Here is a 24,408-nt window from a genome sequence, read left to right on the forward strand (position 1 = left end):
CTCCCGTTGGCCATATGTCGGACCCCAAGTAGGGCTTCAGCTCCGAGGGGTGTCGTAGACTTAGAGTAGGTCGCCGTTTTGGGCCAGGTCAAGGATACTTACGGACTGTTTTTTATGCCTTGTGCCACGATGGAGGACACCATGACGGAACAATCCTGCACTTTTCCTGTCGACGTGAGCAATCATATTCATCATTAGACAGTAGATACTTGGTCTAGAATGCGATATATCGGATAATGGCAGACACGAATCATAGTGTCTGTGAATGCTGGAGATCTCAGGCCCCTTTGATAGCTCGCGTTTGGTATTGTCCAAGCTGCCCTGTTACCTCGCAAACCAAATACATACCCCCACGATCTCTCCCTCCGATCAAATCTCCATCTTCAGAGCTCATCGTATTCGTCACTCAAATTCATATCACATGGCGTCTTCTGGTATGGCTGCCGAGGAACAACACACTGACCGCCCAACTGTACTTGTCGGCTTGGATTTTGGTACCACGTGAGTTTGATGAGCACCCTCTCCTGAATTATTCACTTCTTTGACGCTTCTCTGGCTTACACATTTACAGATCTTCTTCAATTACCTATGCGTTCCCCGAGGCAGATGGCCAATTCCACCGTGGCCGTTGCCAAACCTATGAATCAAGTCTTTACGGATCCAAAGGAAAGAAAATCCCTACAAGATACCCAAAAGGGATATACAATGGTCCGAGATATGACGGCGAGTGGATAGAATGGTTCAAGCTGTCAATCCCACACAAGGATGACCTGCCCAAGGATGTCCGAGTTTCCGAAAAACTCGACAAATTGACAAAAGAACGCGAGGCGCTGGATGTTAGTGCCATCGATGTCTCCTCCAAGTACCTCGGAGAGCTCTGGAAACAGTTTCACCAGAAGGTAGCCAAGAATACCAACGTCGAGATTACCGTGACGGTTCCAGCCATCTGGCCCCCAGACGCCTGTGAGAGGCTGCTTCGAGCTCTTCGCCCCCGCTCTGCGAATATTCTCGGTCCAACCGTTCGTCTGGCACAGGAGCTTGCCACGGAGGCAGAGGCCGCTGCTATCGCTCTCTTGTCGGATTCGGCTAATACAGGCAACTTGGAGGTAGGGCAAACAAAGCCTCCCACAATTCGTTTAGCTTGAACACCATCTAAAACATCTGCCAGGGTTTGAACTTCAAAGCAAAGGACACAGTCATCATTTGTGACTGCGGCGGAGGAACCACAGTAAGTGACCTGACTGTTCCAACATACGTCTCTCGTCTTGACACTTGTCTCCTCGGCAGGACTTTATCTCCTATCTAGTGAAATCTATAAATCCCCTCAAGGTCAAGGGTATTGTCCCCAGCAAATGTATTTATGCTGGAGCGGCTCTCCTGGATGACGGCTTTATGGAGTTACTCAGGGCGAAGACTCTAGCAGAGCGTCCGTATACAGCACGCAAAAACATCAAGGACAAGGACTACAACAGGTTTGCGCACCGGATCTGGCACGGTAATCTGAAAGAAAAGCACTCGGTCGATATGGAAGACAAGATCTTCGACCTTCCTCTCATGTTCATTGGGAATCAGGTCAATGGGAGCACAATGACATTTACCGCGTAAGTAATATACGGGAGTTCCCTTTCTATTCTTTCGCGTTCCATTCCGGATTGGCCAAAGGCATCAGCTGATGATCACTCAAGAGGCGAAATCAACGGGGTGTTCGACCCCGTCGTGAACAAGATTGTAAACCTGATAGAAACAGAAATGGCGGCGGTCAAGGAACAGACGCAGGAACAGGCAACAGTGAGTGGTCTCCAGGCCGGATAGACGTGAAACTTGCTAATCTTGGGGTTTCCAGCATGTCGTTGTATCTGGGGGGTTTGGCCGTAACTGCTATCTCCGCCACAAGATAGAATGCAAGGTCAAAAGCGTATCTCCCTCGACCCATGTCAACCAGTACGGAGACGACACAGGGATAGTCCTCCCGTTCGCTTCTCGCGCTTTAGACTAACCAGTTTATTTAGATGGACTTCGGTAGCTCGAGGTGCCGTACTGCATGCCATTCAGACAAAGAGCAAGTCAACACCGTCGATTGTGCAGATCGAAGCTCGAGTCTCGGGGGAAAGCTATGGCGTAGGCATTGGCAAGGGCGGACCTATCCATTGGCTTGTCCGCTGGGTCAGTATCTCATTTATGCATGCGCTGGTGAAACCTTTGGCTGACTATCTACTCCCCAGGGCGATGAACTCTCCGCCGAGGGCCCCAACTCAAGGCCTGTTCCTTCAGAGGCAGTGCGTAGTTCTCCAGTCGGCCGCTGTTTTCTGGACTGGTATCGTGTCAAGGGGCCAGGTGCGAAAGCCGAAATTGTACGCCCCCTGTACTATGGGAATTCCGTGGGTGAGCCAGGCGATTTGCACTTCAACTTCGATTGGGACGGTACCAAGATGCACTACGTGCTTTATCAGGGGGACCAGCCACTTACGTTGACTCTCGGGGAAGAATATGATGCTTGACGGGTACTAGGAGGAATGGTCTGAACGCTGTATCGCGAGGTTTAGTGTCATGGAGTTGCTCGACCTGATTCGGTCTTTGGTGGTCAAGTAGCAGGATTGTCCAGGTGGAAGAAGAGGGCATCATGGCTGCCTCCTTTCTAGATACCAGAGCATTTGTAAAGTCTGCAGAAGATCCTATTAGCATCTGGAATCTTCGTAAATACGTGTCCAAGGATGCTGCAACTGTACAACCTGACCCGGAGAGCAAGAAGGCTCATGACGAGAAACAGAGGTGCCAGAATATCTTATCTAGAGTTAGTTGCCTATCTAGGTAGGTAGTCAGCTAAATCTATAGGTACTTGAGTTGTATGAAATTTCCCAAGTTCTTTTTGTCACTCCCGTCACGATAATCTCTGAGATCCCCTGTCTGGTTATTAATTGGCATCTTCAGTGTGGCGCTAACCTATCAAGCCACACTATTATCCAAATGCACAGCTCCATCTTAGCCTCGTCAAGCTTCACATTCACGCAACTCCATAAGTATACCTTACACCTTCTCCGACACAGTCCCAACTCACTTCACTGCCCTCTGTATCGCCTCACCCAAGCCAGCGCCTCCTTGCGCATCTCGCAGCGCCATGGCTACCGATACCCCAAAACTGCTCTGGAATCCTGATAACGTCAAGGATGTCGCAGAGTCGGTCGGCATCAGCTCTCTCAACGAAGAAGCGCTCAAGTGCCTGGCACAGGACGTCGAATACCGAATCGGCCAGGTGATCGTGGAGTCTCTGCGCTTCATGCGCGCCGCCCGCAGAACAACCCTCACCGTCAACGACATCTCCCTCGCGCTCAGGGCGCTCGACGTAGAGCCCCTCTACGGCTACGATTCTACGCGTCCGCTACGATACGGCGAGGCCAGTCTCGGACCTGGCCAGCCGCTGTTCTACATTGAGGATGAGGAGGTCGATTTTGAAAAGCTCATCAATGCGCCTCTGCCTAAGGTGCCGCGCGACATGGGCTTTACAGGTACGGTTTCTGGTTGACACACGATTCCATGCTAACGTCTTCAGCGCACTGGCTCGCCATCGAAGGTGTCCAGCCTTCCATCCCTCAGAACCCCACGACTTCCGAATCTCGATCGCAGGAACTCCTCCCCAAGGGGCCTGGTGCGAACCCTGCCTTGTCCGCCTTGGCAGGCAATGACAATGTCTCCATGAAACCATCTGTTAAGCACATTGTGAGCAAGGAGCTCATACTCTACTTTGACAAAATCCAGGCTGCTGTTCTCGACGACAATCCTGACGAAGAAGTGGTACGCCTACGGCAAGCCGCTCTCGGTTCCGTGAGAGACGACCCTGGTCTGCACCAGCTCATCCCATACTTCATCACCTTCATCATGGACCGAGTAACACACCACCTCGATGACACCTTTACTCTTAAGCAGATGATGGAGTTGACGAATGCTCTCATTGAGAACAAGAGCCTTTTCCTGGATCCCTACGCCAGTCCCCTGTCGGCGCCCGCTCTCACTTGTCTGATGGCGAGAAAATTGGGCACTGACGAAGGCACGGATGCTCTCAAGGAGCAGTATGACCTCCGACAGCTGGCTGCATCTCTGGTTGGACGAATTGCGCGCAAATATTCTGCTTCCAACACACTCCTACGACCCAAGTTGACGAGGACATGCCTCAAATACTTTCTCGACCCTACCAAACCCCCTGCGGTTCTCTACGGTGCCATCCACGGCCTTTTGGAAGCAGGAGGTCCAGAGGCAATCCGCGTGCTGGTGCTACGTAACTTGCAGACTTTTGACTCGGGGATCCTTCAGCCTCTGAAGGAAAAGGCAGAGGGTACAATGGACTACGAGATGCTGGTTCAGGGCATAGTACAAGCTGTGGCTTCGCTGGCAGATCATGTCGATTCAGACACCAACGGAGTCAATGGTGCTGCAAACGTCGAGACAGAGATATCCGAACTCAAGGACTTTATCGGACCCATCATTGGGGGAAAGATTGCATCTGCGGGTAATCGGAGACTGATCAGGACAATACTGGATGCTCGATTCTTGGATTAGAGAGTTGACACGTAATTTTCACGACAGGCGAATGGCGTTTGGTTGCGAATACCTCACGAGGTGTTGGTTAGAACAGGCTCAAGCATTTAAAGGCGCTTGTGTACAGATAATAAAATTGTTTGCTCAAAGTCAGGAATGCCCTCAGGCTAATACTCGTACACGAGTTTCTCATCCTTGCCGTACTCCTTCCCTTATCCATTGTATCATCCACTGCGAACCATGCCATCTAGGCCCTTCCGTCTTCTTCAATTTTGGTGTTCTATAGGAAAGCAACCAGGCCAATAGCTCCGAGGAAACTGGCAGCCCAGATGTACTTGTCGGCCTGGATAATAGTCGTCTTGGCGAAACCCTTGCCAGCGTCGTACAGGAGGTGCTTGAAGCCGCTGATGGCGTGGTAGACGAAGGGGAAGCCCAGCGTGAACTTGATACCGCCCTTGACAGCGAGGGGCAGACCAGCAGCGAAGCTGGCGATGCTTGCGCTCTCGAGGTGAAGTCCGACAAGAGGGGCGGCGAGGTAGGCGAGAGAGAAACCGTACATGGTCGCGGAGAGGGTGCAGCCGGTGATTCGGTTCCAGGCGGAGCTACCGAACCATGTCTGCTCGATCTTGTAGATGGCCAGATGGGGAGAGACGGGACGGTTGAGGCGCTGGTTGACGAGGATCTGGTGGCCGTCTTGCTGGGAGACTTTGGTAGAACCGACAGCGCTGCGAATGTCAGATGTGTGAGACTCAATTGATGCTGGGGACGTACCGTAGGGGGGAAGTGGTAGAGATTCCAGCAGCGAGAGCAGCCTTGGGAATGTTCTGGGCGAAGAAGGGCTTGGTCGCGCCTATAGAGCTGTTAGATTCGGAATATCGAGGCTCACGTTGCGAAAGTACCTTGACGAAGGGCGGCGACGCCAACACGTTGAGCGAGCATCGTGGCGGATTATGAGTATCTATCGATTTCGAAGAGAAAGGGTTCAGCCAAGGTCCGGTCAACGAGATCGTCAGCGTCGATGCTTCAAGGGCGAGATCCGTACAGTATCTGGGTATCAATGATGATGGCTTCCTATTCTCGAGATATCGGAACGGGCCTCCTCGGCTTCTCGGTCCAATCAGCCAATGGGATGATGTCAATTCCTCATCTCGGAACGCACGTGACCCACGCTCACGTGCATAGCTCGACTGACTAAGCAGGATCGTGAGTTATGTTAACGCGTTTTTTTTTTGTCGCGACTGGATTTTCCTTTCTTCTCCAGATAGACAAGAACGTTCGCCGCACGCTGTCTAGTGTAGAGAGTGGACAGCATTGTAGGCAGGGTCTTTGGACTCGAGAACAGTTCTTAGAAGAATATTGGGAAATTGGATCCGTCGTTAATCTCGACACCTAGTTTTCCCGTCTAGGTGTCGTTTCATTTTTGAGATCTACATTCTGATGCATATGTGCTTGTGATATTGACGCTCGAAGGTGTGTTAGAGTGTGCCCGTGATTATACTGCTTGTCGGTGACTGCGGTTGACGACTTGAGGTGCTCAACGTGAATGTCAATCGATTATGGCTATATGTACTGCTGAACACTGGACAATGACGGCGCTACATCTGAATATGCAAAGCCTGTCTTTGATGCCGTGTTCAAGGTATAAAGACATAAACCACAGCAATGTCATGGGAGTTGGGGTTTGTGTAACTGAACTGCGCAAGGACTCGCCATTCTGTTAGATAATTGCCGTCCTTGAAGAAGCATGCTCTCGAGTTCATCATAGCTCAGTTCATGTTGAAGCCAGAACAAAGAAAACGAAACTGACGTCAGGCTATGAAGAGACTGGGTGTTCCCGCTCACAATGCGATGACAATGCTCTGTTCTTGTAATGCTTGCAAATCGCCATGTTCACTGCTGTCACCTCACATGCCTTTAAACCCCTATATAACTTCATTCTCTTCTGACCCACCCCAACCCATCTGCCAAGTTCACAAACCAGATACTCACCAACAGGTATGTTCCTTTCCATCACAATCAAAATGGCTTCCCCTAGTACTCTCATGACCGTCACCTCTCCCACTGCCACTGCCACGGCCACACTCGATGCCCTGACACAGCACTACCACGGCAAGCCCAACCACTCCGACAAGATAGTCATCATTGGCTTGACAGTCGGCATGGTGGCTCTGTTTCTGCTATTCATTGCTCCGTGCTGTTGCATGCAGTATCTGGCTCATCGGCAGCAGAGGAGGGAGCAGAAAGCAAACGCCTGTATACGTGCTATATCAGCGGCGAGACGTAATACTGCGCGCGGGAATGGGCCAGCTACGGCACAGGTTTAGGTAAGTTATGGTGAGTGCTGGTTCATATTCAGGTAGGTTAGATAAAAGAGAAATTGACGTTGTTTGGGAATGGTTGTGAGTATGTGGCTGCCAGTGCCAGTGCCAGATATAGATGACATGTTTGCAGACGCGGGCATACATTGTTCAGCTTCGAACAACTACATGATCTTGTTTTGACCAAGTTCATTATGTCCTTCACTTGTCATTTGCTGCTCATGAACATATGAATATACAAAACATATTCACCTAATACATCGATCCGTTATAGTGTTTGCTCAGTAGTAGTGCATGTCACTATTTCGTATCCTTTAAACTTCCAACCATCCATTTGTGAACACTTTCGAGTCACCCAAGTGGCAGCCAAGAATCCTCCGTATACGCTTGCTAACAAAGTCAAGTCCTCTTGGTAAGCCATCCCCCTATCTCGCATCACCACTAACATCTCAGTCAACCGCAACAATGACAAACACCATCCACCGCCGCATGAGCGACACCAGTGTAGTCATCGCCATAGCCGTCAGCTGCGCCGCCATCGTTGTCATCTTCTTTGCAGCAATTTGTTTTTGCCACTGGCGCTCTCGTCCCAAATCACCTACTGGTACCCGCAGCCGCGACCACGACGATTCGGATGCCAACTCTGACGTCGAAATGGGCGCCATACCTGATGATGCTTTGAACCATCCTCTTGTGCGGGAGAGCAATGGTGCGGGACATGTTTATCCGGTTTTTGAAGCAACTCGTGAGCGTCATGCTCATGCTCAGAACTGAGGGTGTCTGAGGCGGTGTTGCAATGATGGACGGACGGATGATCACGGACTAGCTATGAGGGGAAAGGAATGGTTTGCCAGATATTGGAACAATAACAAGGCCCCAAATGTTGTGGTTCATAACTTGTAACTGTCAACAAAATATATTGATACATTGCTCCCTGGTATCCGTCCCTACCAACGCCGCTCTATAAATCCAACATGCACCCTACTCCGTGGAGATTCCCAGCTCATTATCATACCAGCACCAAACTTTTCATAAGTACAATCTCATAACCCTAACCCATGTTGCCCATTGGGAAATTGCCGAATAACGAAACAGGCATCTGACTCTGCTGCTGCTGTGGCGGTTGGTTCATGTTCCCCCATAAATCCCAGTTCAGCGTCGACACATCCAGATAGTTACCCAAAAATGGATCAAGATCGGTCATTTGTTGTGAGTTTTGCGGAGGATGGGCGACAGGTTGTTGTGGCGAAGGTTCTGAGGTTCTGTTCTCGCTCTTGACGACGTCTCGTAGGCGATAGATAAAGTTTGGTGTCTCAAGGGGCTGGCCAGCTGCTCTGAAGGCTTGTTCTCGGTTCTTCCAAGCTTTTAAGACGGTTTGGGCTTGGATGTAGTATGTCTTTTGGGAAATGTCGAGGAGTTCGGTGTGGTAGTGGTAAATCTTCTGAACCATGTTCCATGCGCGGTCGGCGAGAGACCCAGTCGGCCGTTGGCAGAGCTGCTTGGTCATGACTGTAAAGATATCAATCTGGAAATGAAACTTGAGGAACCAGAGGAAACCAGTTTGGTCCATCACGCCGTAAGCATCAGTGCTGTGCTCATTGTTCATCAACACAATCTTGAAGAGGTTATCCTTCTTGTCGAGAATTTCTGTTCCCCATTCCGGTTGCTCCTTCATGGGGACTAGTATCTCCCTCATCTTGCTGCAGATCATCGGACGAATGCTGAGGGCGGCGATGTGTACGTTTCCAGCCGTTGGATCAATGTAACGAGCTTCGACCTCCAGCAGATTCTGCTCCAAATTGTCCACCAAATCTCGGTACTGTTGGATGCTCGGTAGAATGGCAGGATCCTGGCCTTCAAAGTCGTGTCCCATGACGGCAGCTTCTAATCCGGGGGTTCCGTGGAGTGATTCGGCGTTGACGAGAAACTTGGCGATCTGGTAGCCGATTAGACAGAAGGCCATTTCAGTTGGACCCTCGCGGGGTAGAACGGGCTCGATTGATCCTGGGAAAAGGTCGGCGTCGTTTACGTTTTGCGGCATCTTGGTGTCCCAGCTGCTTGGGAGAAGCGAGTGGCTCAAGCCGGAAACTAGAGCGTTCTTGGCATCTTGGAGGATGATCTGCCACCACATACGTCGTCGCATTTCGGTCTCAAAGGCATTTAGTCCCAGGTAGTCGCCGTCACGGTGGTAGCCCATCTTTTGCGCGATACGCACGACCATTCCACTGAGAATCCAGGCCGCATGTCGATCATATCGGTTCTGGAGAGATAACTGGAATCGTCAGCAATAGTTACACAGGGGCATTGTTGTCTTACCAAGTATAGCAGCAATGCCTGCAGAGCCACCATGTCGTAGTTTTTGAGAAAGTTAAACTTTGTGAGTGCCACTTTGGTTCCAATGGTGTACCGTCGGAGAGCTTCATCCCGAGATGTTCCCAGCATCTGAAGACATTCAGCCTCGGTAAGGGATACTGTGGCCATGGTGAATATGGCGAACAAGAGAGCCTGGTAGTTGAGTGGGATCTTGTTGATATCGGTAGCCATCTCCAAGGCGAATGGTTGCACTGATGGCACGTGGATGATCTTTGTCAGAGGATTGACGCGATCGACAAATAACTGCCAGAGTCTAAAGATGTGAACAGGCTCGGGCTGGAGTTCCTCGCATGATCTGGTAGCTGTATCGGCTGGTATCAGAAGATCGATATTATAATCAGGGCTCAAATCTTCAGAGCCCATGACACTGGCTTCTTCTGGATCATCGGTGTCGACAATTTCTCTCATCGCTTGGAGCTTGAATGGCATTAGTGCATGTTAGCAGGTCAAGTCAGTAGACTCACCTCATCGTGGATATTCGCCCAGAGATAGCTGTCCATGAATCGCACCCCGCCTTCTTCCTTGACCATCTTGCCAGTCGGTTTCCACTTGGACTGGCCATCGATGTTGGTGGGTGTAGCAGGATACGTATCTGCGGTCCCATTTGTAGCAGGCGAATGACCAACAGCAGAAGGAGACGGCACAGAACCATCGGCGTATTGCTTTAGGAGCTGCTCACATCGTGCAAGTCTTTCCTGAAGGTCCTGATTGGGTCTCCGGCGCTTCCTTGCGGGAGCGGGAGTGCTTGGAGTACAAGTGACATTTGCCTATAGCCGCATTAATGACTAAAGCTGATAAGAGATTGTGGCTGTAGATGCTCACCTTGATACAATTTGAACAGGGCGTGTTACGATCGCATTTGATCTTGCGATGCTGACACAAGACGCAGGCCAAGACACGAGGGTTCTTGTGCGATACAGAGCCCGGCCCGTGAGTGATATTGTTTGACATGACCGCAGAATTGAGCAGAACCTCACATAACAGTCATAGAGTCTCGTCTCGTCGTTGAGAGTTGAAGGTTGAGTAAAATATCCTATGACGCCAGCGTGAGCTCCACCTCAAGACTGTACCGTACAGCACAGTACAGTACGTACAGCTCAGGCGGGCGGGTAGCTGGGGTTCTTCAGAAGCCCGCTTCCGTCCGTTTCACTGGGGTCAGGTGAGTGAGGGGGAGGGGCAGCAGAACAGAAACGCAAACGGAACAAAGGCTCTGTCAGGACTGAAAGAGGAGGAAAAGAAGAAAAAGTGACGAATGTGAAATGGATATGATCGATCAGACACTCTAGAACTCCTGGTGTAGAAAAACGATAAGCAGGGCAGCTGACGATACCGTAAGATGCCGAGTCTACCGGTATAATGTAGAGCCGGTTTGGCTGGCTGAGGTGGTGCTTTGCTTGTCTTGACTCTTCTGGGAGGTAGCCCAGGGGCTGGCCTATGGTTTTTTCGTCTGTGATTGTTCGGTGGTTGTAGAAGATTGTGCTGCCTCTGCATAAAAGGTGGTATGAAAGGACTGAATAATTAAACGCGCATACCGGAATCCGCGTATTCCGTTTATTCAATCACATCAGTTGACGTAGGTTTCAGGGACGTACGGAGTAGATATAAGAAAATAAATATAAATAAAATACCCCTTTGTTTAGGGCTGTATTGGTTCAGGCAGATACTTTGTTGCCTTAATAATTCTCCATACCGTAAATAGACGGTAAACCTGGCGCAGAGATCCAAAGGGCAAGGTTGATATAAAGCTGCCTGACAGGAAAATCGCTGATGCATTCCTTTGAGTTTCACATGGTCGATATGCTAAAATCGAATCTTCTAGCTGAAACTGACCAATGAGGACCCCCTAGACCCGAACTCGAGCCATCGCTGGATAACTTAGCGGCGGACTTTTGTCATCCAAGTCCGCCGCAACGGACCAAAGCACCAGCCCTGCCCGATGACTCAATCTGAACAGTTACCGTATGCAGACTGACGGACATTAAATACTTAAAACCTTGATCCGATACTATCCCAAAGGGTCTGTAGTTTGGCACCCTACGTCAGACCTTTAATACTGTACACAACCGTCTAAAACTCTTGATCAGATATTTTCGTACCTAAACTTCGGATGCTCCGGAAGGTTAAGCCACTTAAACTAGGTAGGTAGACCACCTAGCCTCTCAAACCCAAACGCTCAGTAACGCTCAGTTCACTACCTATAAGCTCTTCTCCGCAGTCTTTCCGTGATTCTCTGTGTTGCTCACTCGTCGGGTTGTGGCAACAGCCCGGTCCCATATGGTTTTCGTATCCTTGCCTATGTTTCGCGTTCTGATGATATGCCCCCACGGACGTAATATCACCGAGTGTCCGGTGAACCTATCAGGCTCTGAAGAGTGGTAATTCATCAAAACTGACTTCTATCATGATCTGCCGCATTAGAGGTCTTGTGCCTGGTTCGGGTGGGCGGGTTATTATCGTCCTTTCATCCTAGGCCAGCTGACCATTATGCAAACTGGCATGATCCTTGATTAAGCAAGGACGTCGCATAGATCGTCTGCGTATAGTGAATTCAATGCCAACTCATCATAATCACGGTAAGCCCTATGAAACAGTTCAACGGCAGTTGTCCACTTGACGTCTTCGGAGTCCGGTCAGAACTTCACGGTCACTCGATTTGTAAGGCAGACCTGATGGTTCACACGGCATGTCAAATAGCCTGTCGAAGCACAGAATACCTCTGTTATTCGTTTAGACGGGTCAACGGCCAGCATCCGAGTCGATCCGATGACGGCATCTGGTGTCGGTATCTTGTTTCAAGAGCGATGACCTTGACAGCCAGCTTTACTCGTCACTATAATTCTCATATCATAGTCGTAAGTGACGTGATTGTATACCAGCTCCATGGAACGGACTCGGGTTGCGGCATGGCAGGTTTGACTGTTTGTATTGATCACTCTGAAAACATGGACCCCAGCTCTGGCCCAGACTCTCCTTCGTCTTTGTCCTCGGGCACTTTTTCCACTGGTACCAAAGACGTTCTAGCTTTCTTGCGGATAACCCGTCGATGAGTTGAACTCTTCAAGTGCTGTTTCCATGCTTCCTCTGTCATTAATACCGTGTGGCAGACTTCGCATGTACGTTTGCATGGGATTGCTTTTGGTGGTGGGTTGCCAACTTGTGTGAGGACCTCATTAGCAATTGACGAGATCTCAGTCGGTAATGGACGTTCTTCTCCTTTGAGGAACTGCTCTGTCAGCGCTACAGCCGGCTCAACGACGTTCTGACCATATGCAGAGACATCCGTACTATCCAGAAGATACATGTTGTTCATAGCTTCTGGGCCAATCTCGCGTATCCGCGGAATCTGCTTCAGTCTGATCCAGCGAGTCTGATAGACAGCATATCGTCTCGTTGCCGACTTCATCTCTTCAAGTCCTGCGCTCTTCAATTTCTCAATCTCTGCAGCCTCTCGTCCCTCGTCAACAGCAGACAAGTATGGCTCGAATTGCTTATATCCAATTGACTGCCATATCCCCTTTGTCATGTCGAGTCGTTGGCCTTCTTCTTCCTTTTTATGCTTGAATTCGTAAAGTTCTCGGACTTCATCCATGAGTCCACTCGTCTGCATCTTATCGACTCGCTTATCGAGACGATCTCGCAGGACATCTCGTTCCGAGTAGACCCAGAATAGCAGATTCTCCCAGGGCTCCTTGTTGGCGTCTTGCTGTGCTGCTTCTTTTCGTGCTTGTTGCTCGGCATAGTATTCGGATGCTCTTTTGCCGCTCCGAAGGTAAATCTCCAGGGATCGCTGGATCTTGCGACGATCCTTGGGGTGCCATCGATCGGCCATGACAGGGTCAACCTTTCGTAGCTCATGGAGCATAACTTCGCCTGACTCTTGGAGAATTGGGAACGACTTGGACATATCCAGGTCTATGTCATCCAGAATAACCTCTTTGAAGAGTATAGGGTCGACATAATACTGTGAGCCACCGACGAGGATGGGCAATCGTCCTCGGTCACGAATCTCTCGTATTGTCCGAGAGGCTTCCCTCTTGAAATCATCAACATCCCATGGTTGCTCATCCAAAGAAATATGTCCAAGAAGATGATGAGGAATACCACGCTGTTCTTCAGCGGTGATTTTATTGGTGATGATTGGCAGTCCATTATACAGCTGCATGGCATCGGCATTGATAATTTCACCATTCAACCGAGTTGCAAGTTCAACTGCCAACTATATCCGTCAGAGCCATTCTATCATGGGTGAAGCCGCACTTACATCTGACTTGCCCGTGCCTGTTGATCCTAGCACAACCACCAGGGGTTCTGCTGGAGGTTTTCTAGACATTGTGGTAACATTTCGCCTGAGAAGAGGACCCAGGCGACGAAGCATCTAATATAATAAAGCCATAAATATTGATACCGACACTTGCTCTCGTCGGTTTTCCCGTGAATGAACAATATTGAGTCAAATCCTCAAATGTTCCAGAACAGGCAAAGCGGAGTCATTTGACGGAAAAATTACGGCGGGGTTCAAAGCTTAGCTTCAATTGGTCTCAGAGGCTGAAACCCCTTTGTTCACAGCTAGCGAGCTCCCTATAGGCTAACTGTAGGCACATTTTACCTGGAGAAGCTCAGGGAATGGAACCTTAGCTGGAGCTCCCATCTCGAGTCCCCCCTGGAGGTCACGTGCCTCTCCACTCCCAATATTGGACACATCTACAATTTGGGCTCATTGAAGCCAGATCGCCAACCTCCGCCCCCCCAGCTCTCCTTTAATTATTCTCCCATCGACCCTTCAAATCGCCTGGGCTCTTCAAGCTCAGCATCTTCCTTTTCTTTCCTTCTTTCTTCCCCTCATTGGATGAAATAGTCCAATTCTTGTCCTGTCCCTTTAGTATCGTTGCCCACCATGAGTTCCCGTAAGTTGTTCTCCTTGTCTGGAGCTGAAAGCTCAAAACATTTGAGCTCGCGCGACATCACGAAATGGCGCGCAATTGCCAATTGGTATCGCGATCATCAGACAAGAAGCTAACAGTGGCTGCGCTCGATAGTACGATTCCTCGATCTGGTCAAGCCGTTCGTGCCGTTCCTCCCAGAGGTTCAGCAGCCGGAGACCAAGATCCCCTTCAACCAGAAGCTCATGTGGACGGCCCTCACCCTCCTCATCTTCCTGGTCATGAGCCAGATGCCTCTCTACGGTATCGTCTCCTCCGACAACTCGGATCCTCTATACTGGCTGCGAATGGTCATCGCGAGTAACCGTGGTACACTGATGGAATTGGGTATCACCCCCATCATCTCCTCTGGCATGGTTTTCCAGCTCCTTGCTGGCACCCACATGATCGACGTCAACCTTGACCTCAAGTCCGACCGCGAGCTCTACCAGACCGCCCAGAAGCTCCTGGCCTTCATCCTCTCCGCCGGTACTGCTACTGTCTACGTCTTCTCCGGTCTCTATGGACCTCCCTCCGACCTTGGTGCTGGTATTGTCTTCCTCCTGATCCTCCAGCTCGTTGTTGCCGGTATGATTGTCATCCTCCTCGACGAGCTCCTCCAGAAGGGCTACGGTCTTGGCAGCGGTATCTCTCTGTTCATCGCCACCAACATCTGCGAGTCCATCATGTGGAAGGCTTTCTCTCCCACCACCATCAACACTGGCCGTGGTCCCGAGTTTGAGGGTGCCGTCATTGCCCTCTTCCACCTCCTCATGACCTGGCCCAACAAGCAGCGAGCTCTCCAGGAGGCTTTCTACCGCCAGAACCTCCCCAACATCATGAACCTCCTTGCCACCATTGCCGTCTTCGCCGCTGTCATCTACCTCCAGGGTTTCCGCGTCGAGATCCCTGTCAAGTCTTCTCGCCAGCGTGGTGCTCGTGGATCTTACCCCGTCCGCCTGTTCTACACCTCCAACATGCCCATCATGCTGCAGTCCGCTCTTTCTTCCAACGTCTTCCTTATCAGCCAGATGCTCTATTCCCGCTTCTCTGAGAACCTCCTTGTCCGTCTCTTCGGTGTCTGGGAGGCCAAGGATGGTTCTTCTCAGCTCCACGCTACCTCTGGTCTCGTCTACTACATGTCTCCTCCCCAGAACATGAAGGAGGCTCTTCTCGACCCTATCCACATGAGCGCCTACATCGTCTACATGCTCGGTGCTTGTGCTCTCTTCTCCAAGACATGGATCGAGGTTTCTGGCTCCAGCCCTCGTGATGTTGCCAAGCAGCTCAAGGATCAGGGTCTCGTCATGGCTGGTCACCGTGATCAGTCCATGTACAAGGAGCTCAAGCGCATCATTCCTACTGCCGCCGCCTTTGGTGGTGCCTGCATTGGTGCGCTCTCCGTCACCAGTGACCTTTTGGGCGCTCTTGGTTCCGGTACCGGTACTCTCCTTGCTGTCACGTAAGTTTCTCGTCTTCGATTCTTAGGCACAACACTAACACATCCCAGTATCATCTACGGTTACTTCGAAATCGCCGCCAAGGAGGGTGACATGGCCGGTATGAAGGGCATGATTATGGGCTAAACAGCCATCGAAATAAGGCACGATTGATTCAGCCTTATGTTGTGGCCCGCTAAGACGGGCGTTTGTGTATCAACAGTAAAGAGGAAGAAAAGATAAAATAGTCAACATGTTTTTGTTTCTTTTTGCTCAACAAGCCGGAGGAGTCGGGGCAGTGATGTCATCTTGGCTGGGAAGGAACTGGGACGGTCATTAAAGGCTGTCGTGTCAATATTAACAAAAATAGCTCAAGAGCTGTCATGACGGGTTGGTTGGAGAGGGACGCCATGTCTGAAAGCCACGTGTGTGGTGCGGATGAGCTCCGTTGTAACTCAAGAACGATCTATGAATGACATATATTTAATGCCAATTGTGCAACGTCCGATTTCGCTTGACTGTCTGCAGGGTAGTTTACCTAGGAATGAATAAGATATGACTGTAACCCTACTGTGCACCGCTATAGCTACACAACCAAAGAGTAAACAGTATCTACATAGTACACCAGAGTCTGGTTCACAGAGTGTCTCAGCACTGCAGGTCTCACCGGTCCTGCAGAAGTGAGGCCCTCGCATCACGGTCCAACAGGAACACACCCAGTTCAACTGCAAGGTCATCAGACTTCGATTGGTCAAAGACGTTGAATGTAACCGCTACACGGCATTAGAACGTGGGGGAACCGTTTCTCCCAGGGACCTGGAGTAACGATAAGGAACGAGTGTATTAGCCGGCGGTGAGGGATAGCGAATCACGAAAGAGGGGATTGTGATCAACCTGACGGTTTGCATGTGTTGAGGCTGAATGCACGACACATGTCTTGTTGTACCAAGGTTGTGTTGCTCGACAATGTGATTGTTGCAAAGATTGCGATGATAGCACGGTATATATAGAGCCTCAATGGCGTTTTTGACGATTGATAGGTGAGAAACAAAGTTATAAGCGATTGGATGAGCCGTATGTCCTGCATATTGTAGAGCCACGGACACAACTGTGATGGGTGCGCTCAGACCACAGGGTGGCATGTAAGCTGTTGAAGACATGATCCCTGTCCAGAGACGCAAGACTTCAGCTTATGTGGTGTTGTTGTGGAGATGGTTCTTTCTAGGGTAGTTTGTGATGGTGATTGACTGGGACGTTTGTCACGAATTGCATGATATGGTTGGGATGCAAAGGTAATTATTGATGAAACAAAGAAGAACATGTCTGGCCTTTATGGATGATCTTTATGTGCTACAATCTGGGTAGATGAAACAATAATCACGAGCCTTAAATGGGGATACTGCATAGTCCGTTGGTGTATACAGGCAGAGGGATAGAGGATGATTGTCAAACGTTTGAAGGCATTCAATGGAACAATTGGGTATTAATCAGGCTCTTTCAATTAAACTTCAATTGTCAACGATCACGATCCAATATCGCCGAGTCTACCATACAGGTACGTGCGTGGAAATTAGTCTTGACTACTGGCATTCTACTGATTCAATACTGCACGTTCCTACGCGTCAACTTACAATGTTTACCACTCCTTGACCCTTTAACCTCGCCCTTTATTTATTCGAGTCAGTCCATCATTTTACAGTCTGTCGGTATTAATTCCGAGGCAATGTCTCATAACGTCACGACTGATACCTGTTAGATAAGGCTGTCGGAGCGGGTTACCTGATGCAAAGGGCACTTTTGTAGCGGTCGGTTAGGTATCTTCAAGTTTGAACGCTAACTGGGTCTGTGTGGTCAGAATACCTTGTCTAGACATGTCTGAGTTTTGGCTCAACGTCGATATCCTTGTGACCTTTACAAGGATTGTTTGCTATCAATCAGTAGTATTTGAATGTGCATACATTTGTAGCATTCAATTGACATTCAATTGATTGTGTTGATTTGAGAATCTGACACCTGCTTGAAACGGAGTAGACGATGATTGTCCCCGCAGCCCCGTCATACAGTATAGGCATAGAACTGGGGTAACATACAGATTGCTCGCATCATTAATTGCCAATGTTTGTCATGACGACTTGTGAGAAATTTGTAGTGGGTAAATGGGTCCAAAGGATGGATCGTTGAGGCTAGAGGCTTTGCCAAAGTTAATTCTGCACGAAGAAATAGTCAAGGAATAACCCGACGCCAACTGAATCCAAGGCTTCCGCAAAGTTACAGAGCAGGGCAACATTGCATTCATCATCTGTAGGGATCGCATCGCATCGCATCGCAGCCATCGTTACCTCACCTACTGAACTGTACCTAGCCTAGGCCATCGCTGCCCCACTAAAGCTTCATAGCTTGCATCTCACTCCCTGGACACCGACACATGCCCTCCACTTTCCTCTCCCCCCGGTGCATCCAACAAGAGTAAAGTCTTGTCCTGTCTTGTCTTGCGTGCGTGTGAATCCATAACGTATCTCGGACTTGTGTTGTTTGGGCCTGGCCTAGCCTAGTCTTCCCCGTTCGTTCGGTTCGGTTTGGTTCTTCTCTTCAACGGCCGCCGCACTCTTCGACTCTTCCTCCTCTTTTCTTAGTTCCTGCAAGTCACGGTCAAAACTTTTTTGTTTCGACTGCATTCTTCATCTAATACTTCTATTGGCATCGGTACCGATATTCTTTCATTTTTTAGTTTCTTGCAGAGTATTCTTTTGGTCCTTTCACGCTCTCTACAAAGACGTCATTCGTCGGAGAGTGTTCAGAGTTCGCATACAGACTCTGACGGCATCTGATCGATGATCAGCACGACAACCTGCGACCTCGGCATCATCATACGGTTCGATTGAGCGCTGAACGACTCAAAATTGCGATCGCAAAGAAGCGCAATCGTAGTCTTGAGATTGCAATTCTTGTCGACCATCCGGGTTCTACGATCACTCACGTCACGCCACGCTCTATCAATGGTACTTGCAAGTAACGCTTGACCGGGATCATTGCGACAAAGCTCCGACAATACTGCAATACCTTGACTGCCTCGAGACCTCCGGCGCAGCAGCCACCGCTACCGGTCCGACGCTCGCGTGCAACCCACCTTGGGTCTTGATAATCACCTGCCCGAACCCGTTATCTGAGAACTCTTTTGACGCACAATCCCGTCAATTCATTGTCGCGACATCTCGAATTCTTGCTTTCCGCCTCCGCGGCAGTCCCCCGCACCAGTGAGCTCGACACGAGCAATATCTCTGAAACCATGGGGTTTGCGCAGTGCAATGGAACTATATGGGAGATTGATGACTTTAGCGTCTGCTTCCGAGTAGAGTTTGTGCTCCCTTGTCTTGACCCCTGCGCTGTGAAAAGCTTGCTGACCGTTTTTCTTGTCCTACTCTAGCTACCTGCAGATTCTACTCCCTCTGATCGCCCTGTTCGTTTCCGTTGCGCTTTTGGCCTGGACAGGCATTTCCCGCCTGCTAAGCTCCTGGTCCAAGTCCAAAGCTAGGTATCAACAGCTTGCAAGCGAGGACCGACGCCACAGCCATACCGACCTTCCTCCCGAGCAGGTTGACGATTCTGATGACGATGATGGGCTTGAGATTAACGGCGGTCGACTGGCCCTTGTCAAGACCACTACTCGTGGTTCTATAGTCCAGGCCGACACACCTACTGGACAATTGGTTTCGCAGGTCGTAGAGGAACTTGCAATCGCTGGCCTCATTGCTGTGAACATTCTTCAGCTAATTGAAGGCAGCAAGGGACGTCACAGCCGTCCTGCAGCCATTACAGGTCTACTGATTTGGATCTACGTTTTTATCCTCTCGACTCTGCGTCTGGTGCTTGGTGCTCTGAAACGGCGTGGTCCTCATCTCTGGAACCATACAGCTTTTCTCTACGGCTTCAACTGGGTTCTTTCAATCTTTCTTTTTCGATCCGCCTTCCTCCAAGATGATATCAGCCGAACCGACAAGATCACAACGATTGTGGAGTTTGCACTTATTACACTCCTTTTCTTAATGGCAATGACCACTAGAAAGGGCAACAAAACAGTACGCTTGGAATGGGAGGACGGAATTGAACCCTCGCGCGAACCATTGGCCAGTCTGTTTTCTCTGGCTGTGTTTGGCTGGGTTGATGCGATTGTCTACAAGGGCTGGAAGGCTCCAATGGAAATGGAGCATGTCTGGAACTTGTTGCCAAAGGACAAGGCCGCTGCTGTTATTGCTGATTACCGCCAGATGAAACGAACTGGTTCTCTTGCGGTGCATCTGCTCAAGTACTTCAAGCGGGACCTGCTGATTCAATGCGCCCTCGCCGTCCTCGCCGGCCTCTTTACGTTTGCGCCAACCCTTCTTCTGAAAGTGATTCTCGAATTCGTGGAAGACTATAATGCAGGATTGGAGAAGAAAATCGATACACAACTACCGATCAATGTCATCTGGCTTTATGTCATTGGTCTTCCTGTAGTCGATTTAATACGTTCATACGCCGATAACCAAGCTCTCTGGATTGGTCGAAAGATCTGCATCCGTGTCCGAGCTCTTATTATCGGCGACATTTATGCCAAAGCGCTTCGTCGCAAGGCTTCCACAGGCAAGGACAAGGTGCTGCTTGAAGATAAAGTCAGCCCTCCAAAGGAAGACGAGACACAGAATGGGTTTGTTGGAAAGATTAAGCGGGCCTTGAGCATGAAGAAGGACGATAAGAAAGCTTCTCCCAACGATGCCGAATCTGCCAACGAGAGTATCAAGGACGACAAGAAAGACGATTCTGGTGACGAGCAGGCCAATCTGGGTACCATCATCAACCTCATGTCTATCGACAGTTTCAAGATTTCCGAAGTCACTGCGTACCTACACTTTCTGTGTGCTTCCGCTCCTACGCAGCTGGTCATTGCCGTTGTACTGCTCTGGCAGGTCATGGGTCTTAGTGCCATTCCTGGTATCATCGTCATGGTCCTTCTCCTGCCTGTCAACTACGGTCTTGCTCGGGGTTTCACCATCACTTCGAAGAGAATTCTTGCAGCCACCGACAAGCGTACGAATGTCACCAATGAGGTCTTGCAAAACATTCGCATCATCAAGTACTTTGCCTGGGAACAGCGCTTTGGCCGTATCATTGACGAGAAGCGCCAGCTGGAACTCAAGGCTTTGCGTTCGAGGTTCATGGTCTGGGCACTGGCTGTAGCTATTTGGAACTCCGTGCCCGTCCTCATTACCTTCTTCTCGTTCCTTGTTTACACTGTCGTCGAGAAAAAGCCCCTGAAGCCATCAATTGCCTTTACAGCCATGTCACTCTTCATGCTTCTCCGTGTCCCGCTGGACCAGTTTGGTGACATGTTCGCCCACGTCCAGGAAACCAAGGTTTCCATCGATCGTGTGGAGGATTTCCTTCAGGAGGAGGAGACCGACAAGTACATTCAGCTTGGCTTGGATAATGTGGATGACGAGGGTGTCAGGCGAATTGGTTTCAGCAACGCCACTCTCACTTGGGGTAGCAAAGACACTGTTGCTGACGACAGTGCCCGTGCTTTCCGACTCATGGATCTGGACATTGATTTCAAGATCGGTAAACTGAACATCATCGCAGGCCCTACAGGTTCTGGAAAGACATCCATGTTGATGGGTCTTCTTGGTGAAATGACATTGCTAGAAGGAGGCGTTTACTGTCCCGGTGGCCGCAGTCGAGAAGACGTTCATCCTGATCCTGAGACCGGTCTCGCCAACACGATCGCCTACGTTGCACAATCCGCTTGGTTGGTTAATGCAAATGTCCGTGAAAACATTCTCTTCTCTGCGCCATTTGACGAGCAACGATACCGCAATGTCATTGTGGCTTGTGCACTTGAACGCGATCTCCAGATTCTCGACCACGGCGACGAAACACTGGTCGGAGAGAAGGGTATCACACTTTCTGGTGGACAGAAGCAGCGTATTTCTCTTGCTCGTGCCCTCTACTCCAACTCTGCCCATCTGCTACTTGACGACTGTCTCAGCGCTGTTGACTCACACACCGCGCAATGGATCTTTAGCAACTGCATTCGTGGACCCCTCATGAGAAACCGCACTTGTGTCCTCGTCACACACAACACGACGCTTTGTGTTCCTTCTTCCGATTATGTGGTCCTTCTTGAGAATGGCCGAGTTGATATCCAAGGTCCTTCAGCTGAGGTTATTGCTTCCGGCAAGCTCGGTGAGGAGATTCAAAAGTCTCACCCCGGCTCAGCCAATCCCTCGCGCATTCCTTCTCGTGTTCCCTCAAGCGTCGGCGATGATGAAACCACTGTTAATGGACAAGGCGATGCTCTCGATGGTGTTGATAGCTCTAAGAAGGACGCGCAGAACAAACCCAAGAAGGATGCCATGGAAGAAACCAAGGCCACTGGGTCAGTCAAGTGGCCCGTTCTCAAACTGTACCTTCAATCTATGGGCCCTTGGTGGTTCTGGATTGTTGCTCTCTTCGTCTTTATTTCTCAGCAGGTCTCTGGATTGGCCACCAACCTCTGGGTACGTGTATGGGCGAACCAATACGTCCATGGTACAGTAGAGTCAAAGGTCATGCCGGCCATGTACTCTTCTACAAAATTCAACGCCGTCGGCTTTGCCAATGTTGTCCGACTTGGCTCTGCGGAAGACCTGAAGCCTCTCGATGGGTCCTTTTCTACGCAAGACCACCCGCATGGGGTCAATGCTATGTACTACCTGACCGTTCTCGCTGCCATTGGAATTGCCGGTGCCCTGGCAGCTCTCTTCAGAGATCTCTGGATCTTCCTGGGTTCGTTGACGGCATCAAAGGGCATTCACGATCGGTTGATAGCCTCTGTCACGCGAGCCAAGTTCAAATTCTTTGATGTCACTCCGCTAGGCCAATTGATGAACCGATTCAGCAAAGATCTGGAGGCGGTTGATCAAGAAATAGCACCCGTGGCAATTGGAGTGATTAGCTGTGGAATTTCTCTAATGATGACCGTTGGCCTAATTGCATACATCACACCCAAATTCTTGTACGCCGCTACTGGCATTGCTCTTCTGTTCTACCTCATTGCCTCTTTCTACCTCCGCGCCTCTCGTGATCTGAAGCGTCTTGAGGCAGTTCAGCGCAGTCCTCTGTTCCAGCAATTTGGAGAGACATTGAGTGGTATGACAACCATTCGAGCGTATGGTGACGAGCGACGATTCATCCGAGACAATCTGGAGAAGATCAACACTCAGAGTCGACCCTTCATTTACCTGTGGGCATGCAATAGATGGCTGGCCTTTAGGGCTGATCTTGTGGGAGACTTGGTGGCCTTCTTTGCTGGCATGTTCCTTATTCTTAACCTTGGTAAGACGGATGCGGGAGCTGCGGGTATTTCCCTGAGCTACGCCTTGAGCTTTACTGAGAGTGTGTTGTGGCTTGTACGCCTCTATGCCATTAACGAGCAAAACATGAACTCTATGGAACGAATCAAGGAGTATCTCGATGTCGAGCAAGAGGCGGAGGCTGTCATTGAGAACAGCCGACCTCCAGCAGACTGGCCTCGTAAGGGGTCGGTCGAGTTTGTCGACTACACAACAAGTTACCGAAAGGAGCTCAACCCTGTCTTGCAGAACATCACACTCAAGATTGAGCCGCAAGAAAAGGTTGGCATCGTTGGAAGAACAGGTGCAGGCAAGAGTTCTCTGGCCCTGGCGATTTTCCGAGCGCTAGAGGCAGACAAGGGCAAGATTCTCATCGACGGACTTGAGATTGGCAGCATTGGTCTGCAAGATCTCCGAGAGAACATCACCATTGTGCCTCAGGATCCTACGTTGTTCCATGGTACAATTCGAAGCAACCTGGACCCATTTGATCAATACACAGATGATCAGATCTTTGCGGCGCTTCGACGAGTACAGCTCATTGGTCCTGATGAGCCTCTAACATCACCGCCTACGCCTACACAAACCCCTGGCTCGCCTAACTCACCGACTGCCAAGACCAACAAGAACATTTTCTTGAATCTTCAATCACCAGTCGCGGCATCAGGCTCGAACTTGTCCCAAGGACAGCGCCAGCTTCTGTGTCTTGCTCGAGCCATGCTCAAGTCTCCCACAGTGTTAGTCATGGACGAAGCCACAGCCTCCATCGACTACGCCACCGACTCAAAGATTCAAGAAACAATCCGCGAGCTCACCGGCACCGTCATCACAATTGCTCATCGACTAGCAACCATTGTAGATTACGACAAGGTGCTGGTTCTCGACAAGGGCGAGGTGGTGGAGTATGCTCACCCGTGGGAACTCATCAACAACAAGGATGGTACATTCCGCAGTATGTGCGAGATGAGTGGTGAGCTGGATGTTCTCCTCAAGGCGGCGAAGAAGAAGTGGGATTCTGGACGCTTGGTGGACGTTGATCCATAGGAGGAGAAAGAGAGGCTACCGCGTATAGAAGAGGAGGATTAAAAGTATGAGATGGGTTCCGGGATTCAGTACATGTATATTTGTGGTATGAGCCGTGGACTTGAATAAAATTATAGAAGGCGTATGCCTATAATTATGAGTTTTGAGCATTGACTGGTGCTGTGATGCGTAGAAATGCTGTGGCGCGAGTCTAAACGCCTCAGGATATTGTTGTAGTCGTAATCTAGTGTCATCAAATGAAGCCATCGTCAATGCCAAAGTGGGTCAAAGTGGATGAGATCTTCTCCGCAATTCGGCGTCGAGATTGCATGAACCGATACGTGAATAGTTTAATACGACTTCTGCTATTGAGGTGCATACATTATAGATTATGTGTCTATTCATATAAATGTTTCAATAACTGCATTGACCCTGCTCA

The 24,408-nt window shown here is 49.9% G+C and overlaps 8 protein-coding genes across 8 annotated transcripts; 5 read left to right on the forward strand and 3 right to left on the reverse strand.

Annotated features, from left to right (window-relative positions):
- Positions 1–421: 421 nt before the first annotated feature.
- On the forward strand, positions 422–2,498 carry FMAN_10013 (uncharacterized protein; the record flags this gene model as incomplete). Its single annotated transcript, XM_041820639.1, has 8 exons — positions 422–501; positions 572–1,106; positions 1,169–1,228; positions 1,288–1,601; positions 1,686–1,788; positions 1,844–1,941; positions 2,010–2,163; positions 2,223–2,498. The coding sequence occupies 8 exons, from the start codon at positions 422–424 to the stop codon at positions 2,496–2,498; spliced, it is 1,620 nt and encodes a 539-aa protein (XP_041686499.1).
- Positions 2,499–3,115: 617 nt separating this feature from the next.
- On the forward strand, positions 3,116–4,551 carry FMAN_10014 (uncharacterized protein; the record flags this gene model as incomplete). Its single annotated transcript, XM_041820640.1, has 2 exons — positions 3,116–3,503; positions 3,548–4,551. 2 exons carry the CDS (start codon positions 3,116–3,118, stop codon positions 4,549–4,551), a joined length of 1,392 nt encoding a protein of 463 aa, XP_041686500.1.
- A 259-nt stretch (positions 4,552–4,810) lies between these two features.
- On the reverse strand, positions 4,811–5,469 carry FMAN_10015 (uncharacterized protein; the record flags this gene model as incomplete). The annotated part of the gene is made up of 3 exons (XM_041820641.1): positions 4,811–5,255; positions 5,302–5,380; positions 5,430–5,469. 3 exons carry the CDS (start codon positions 5,467–5,469, stop codon positions 4,811–4,813), a joined length of 564 nt encoding a protein of 187 aa, XP_041686501.1.
- A 1,082-nt stretch (positions 5,470–6,551) lies between these two features.
- On the forward strand, positions 6,552–7,622 carry FMAN_10016 (uncharacterized protein; the record flags this gene model as incomplete). Its single annotated transcript, XM_041820642.1, has 3 exons — positions 6,552–6,783; positions 7,253–7,260; positions 7,302–7,622. The coding sequence occupies 3 exons, from the start codon at positions 6,552–6,554 to the stop codon at positions 7,620–7,622; spliced, it is 561 nt and encodes a 186-aa protein (XP_041686502.1).
- A 277-nt stretch (positions 7,623–7,899) lies between these two features.
- FMAN_10017 (uncharacterized protein) lies at positions 7,900–10,172 on the reverse strand (the record flags this gene model as incomplete). The annotated part of the gene is made up of 4 exons (XM_041820643.1): positions 7,900–9,120; positions 9,165–9,638; positions 9,686–9,988; positions 10,044–10,172. The coding sequence occupies 4 exons, from the start codon at positions 10,170–10,172 to the stop codon at positions 7,900–7,902; spliced, it is 2,127 nt and encodes a 708-aa protein (XP_041686503.1).
- A 1,978-nt stretch (positions 10,173–12,150) lies between these two features.
- FMAN_10018 (uncharacterized protein) lies at positions 12,151–13,551 on the reverse strand (the record flags this gene model as incomplete). The annotated part of the gene is made up of 2 exons (XM_041820644.1): positions 12,151–13,437; positions 13,483–13,551. 2 exons carry the CDS (start codon positions 13,549–13,551, stop codon positions 12,151–12,153), a joined length of 1,356 nt encoding a protein of 451 aa, XP_041686504.1.
- A 564-nt stretch (positions 13,552–14,115) lies between these two features.
- On the forward strand, positions 14,116–15,726 carry FMAN_10019 (putative endoplasmic reticulum insertion protein SEC61; the record flags this gene model as incomplete). Its single annotated transcript, XM_041820646.1, has 3 exons — positions 14,116–14,125; positions 14,258–15,602; positions 15,651–15,726. The coding sequence occupies 3 exons, from the start codon at positions 14,116–14,118 to the stop codon at positions 15,724–15,726; spliced, it is 1,431 nt and encodes a 476-aa protein (XP_041686505.1).
- A 3,139-nt stretch (positions 15,727–18,865) lies between these two features.
- On the forward strand, positions 18,866–23,990 carry FMAN_10020 (putative YBT1-Vacuolar, `full-size` ABC protein transporting bile acids; the record flags this gene model as incomplete). Its single annotated transcript, XM_041820647.1, has 2 exons — positions 18,866–18,933; positions 19,004–23,990. 2 exons carry the CDS (start codon positions 18,866–18,868, stop codon positions 23,988–23,990), a joined length of 5,055 nt encoding a protein of 1,684 aa, XP_041686506.1.
- Between the last annotated feature and the right edge of the window lie 418 nt (positions 23,991–24,408).

The sequence above is a fragment of the Fusarium mangiferae genome (assembly GCF_900044065.1).
Source record: "Fusarium mangiferae strain MRC7560 genome assembly, contig: FMAN_scaffold011, whole genome shotgun sequence".
Classification (NCBI taxonomy): Eukaryota; Fungi; Ascomycota; class Sordariomycetes; order Hypocreales; family Nectriaceae; genus Fusarium; species Fusarium mangiferae.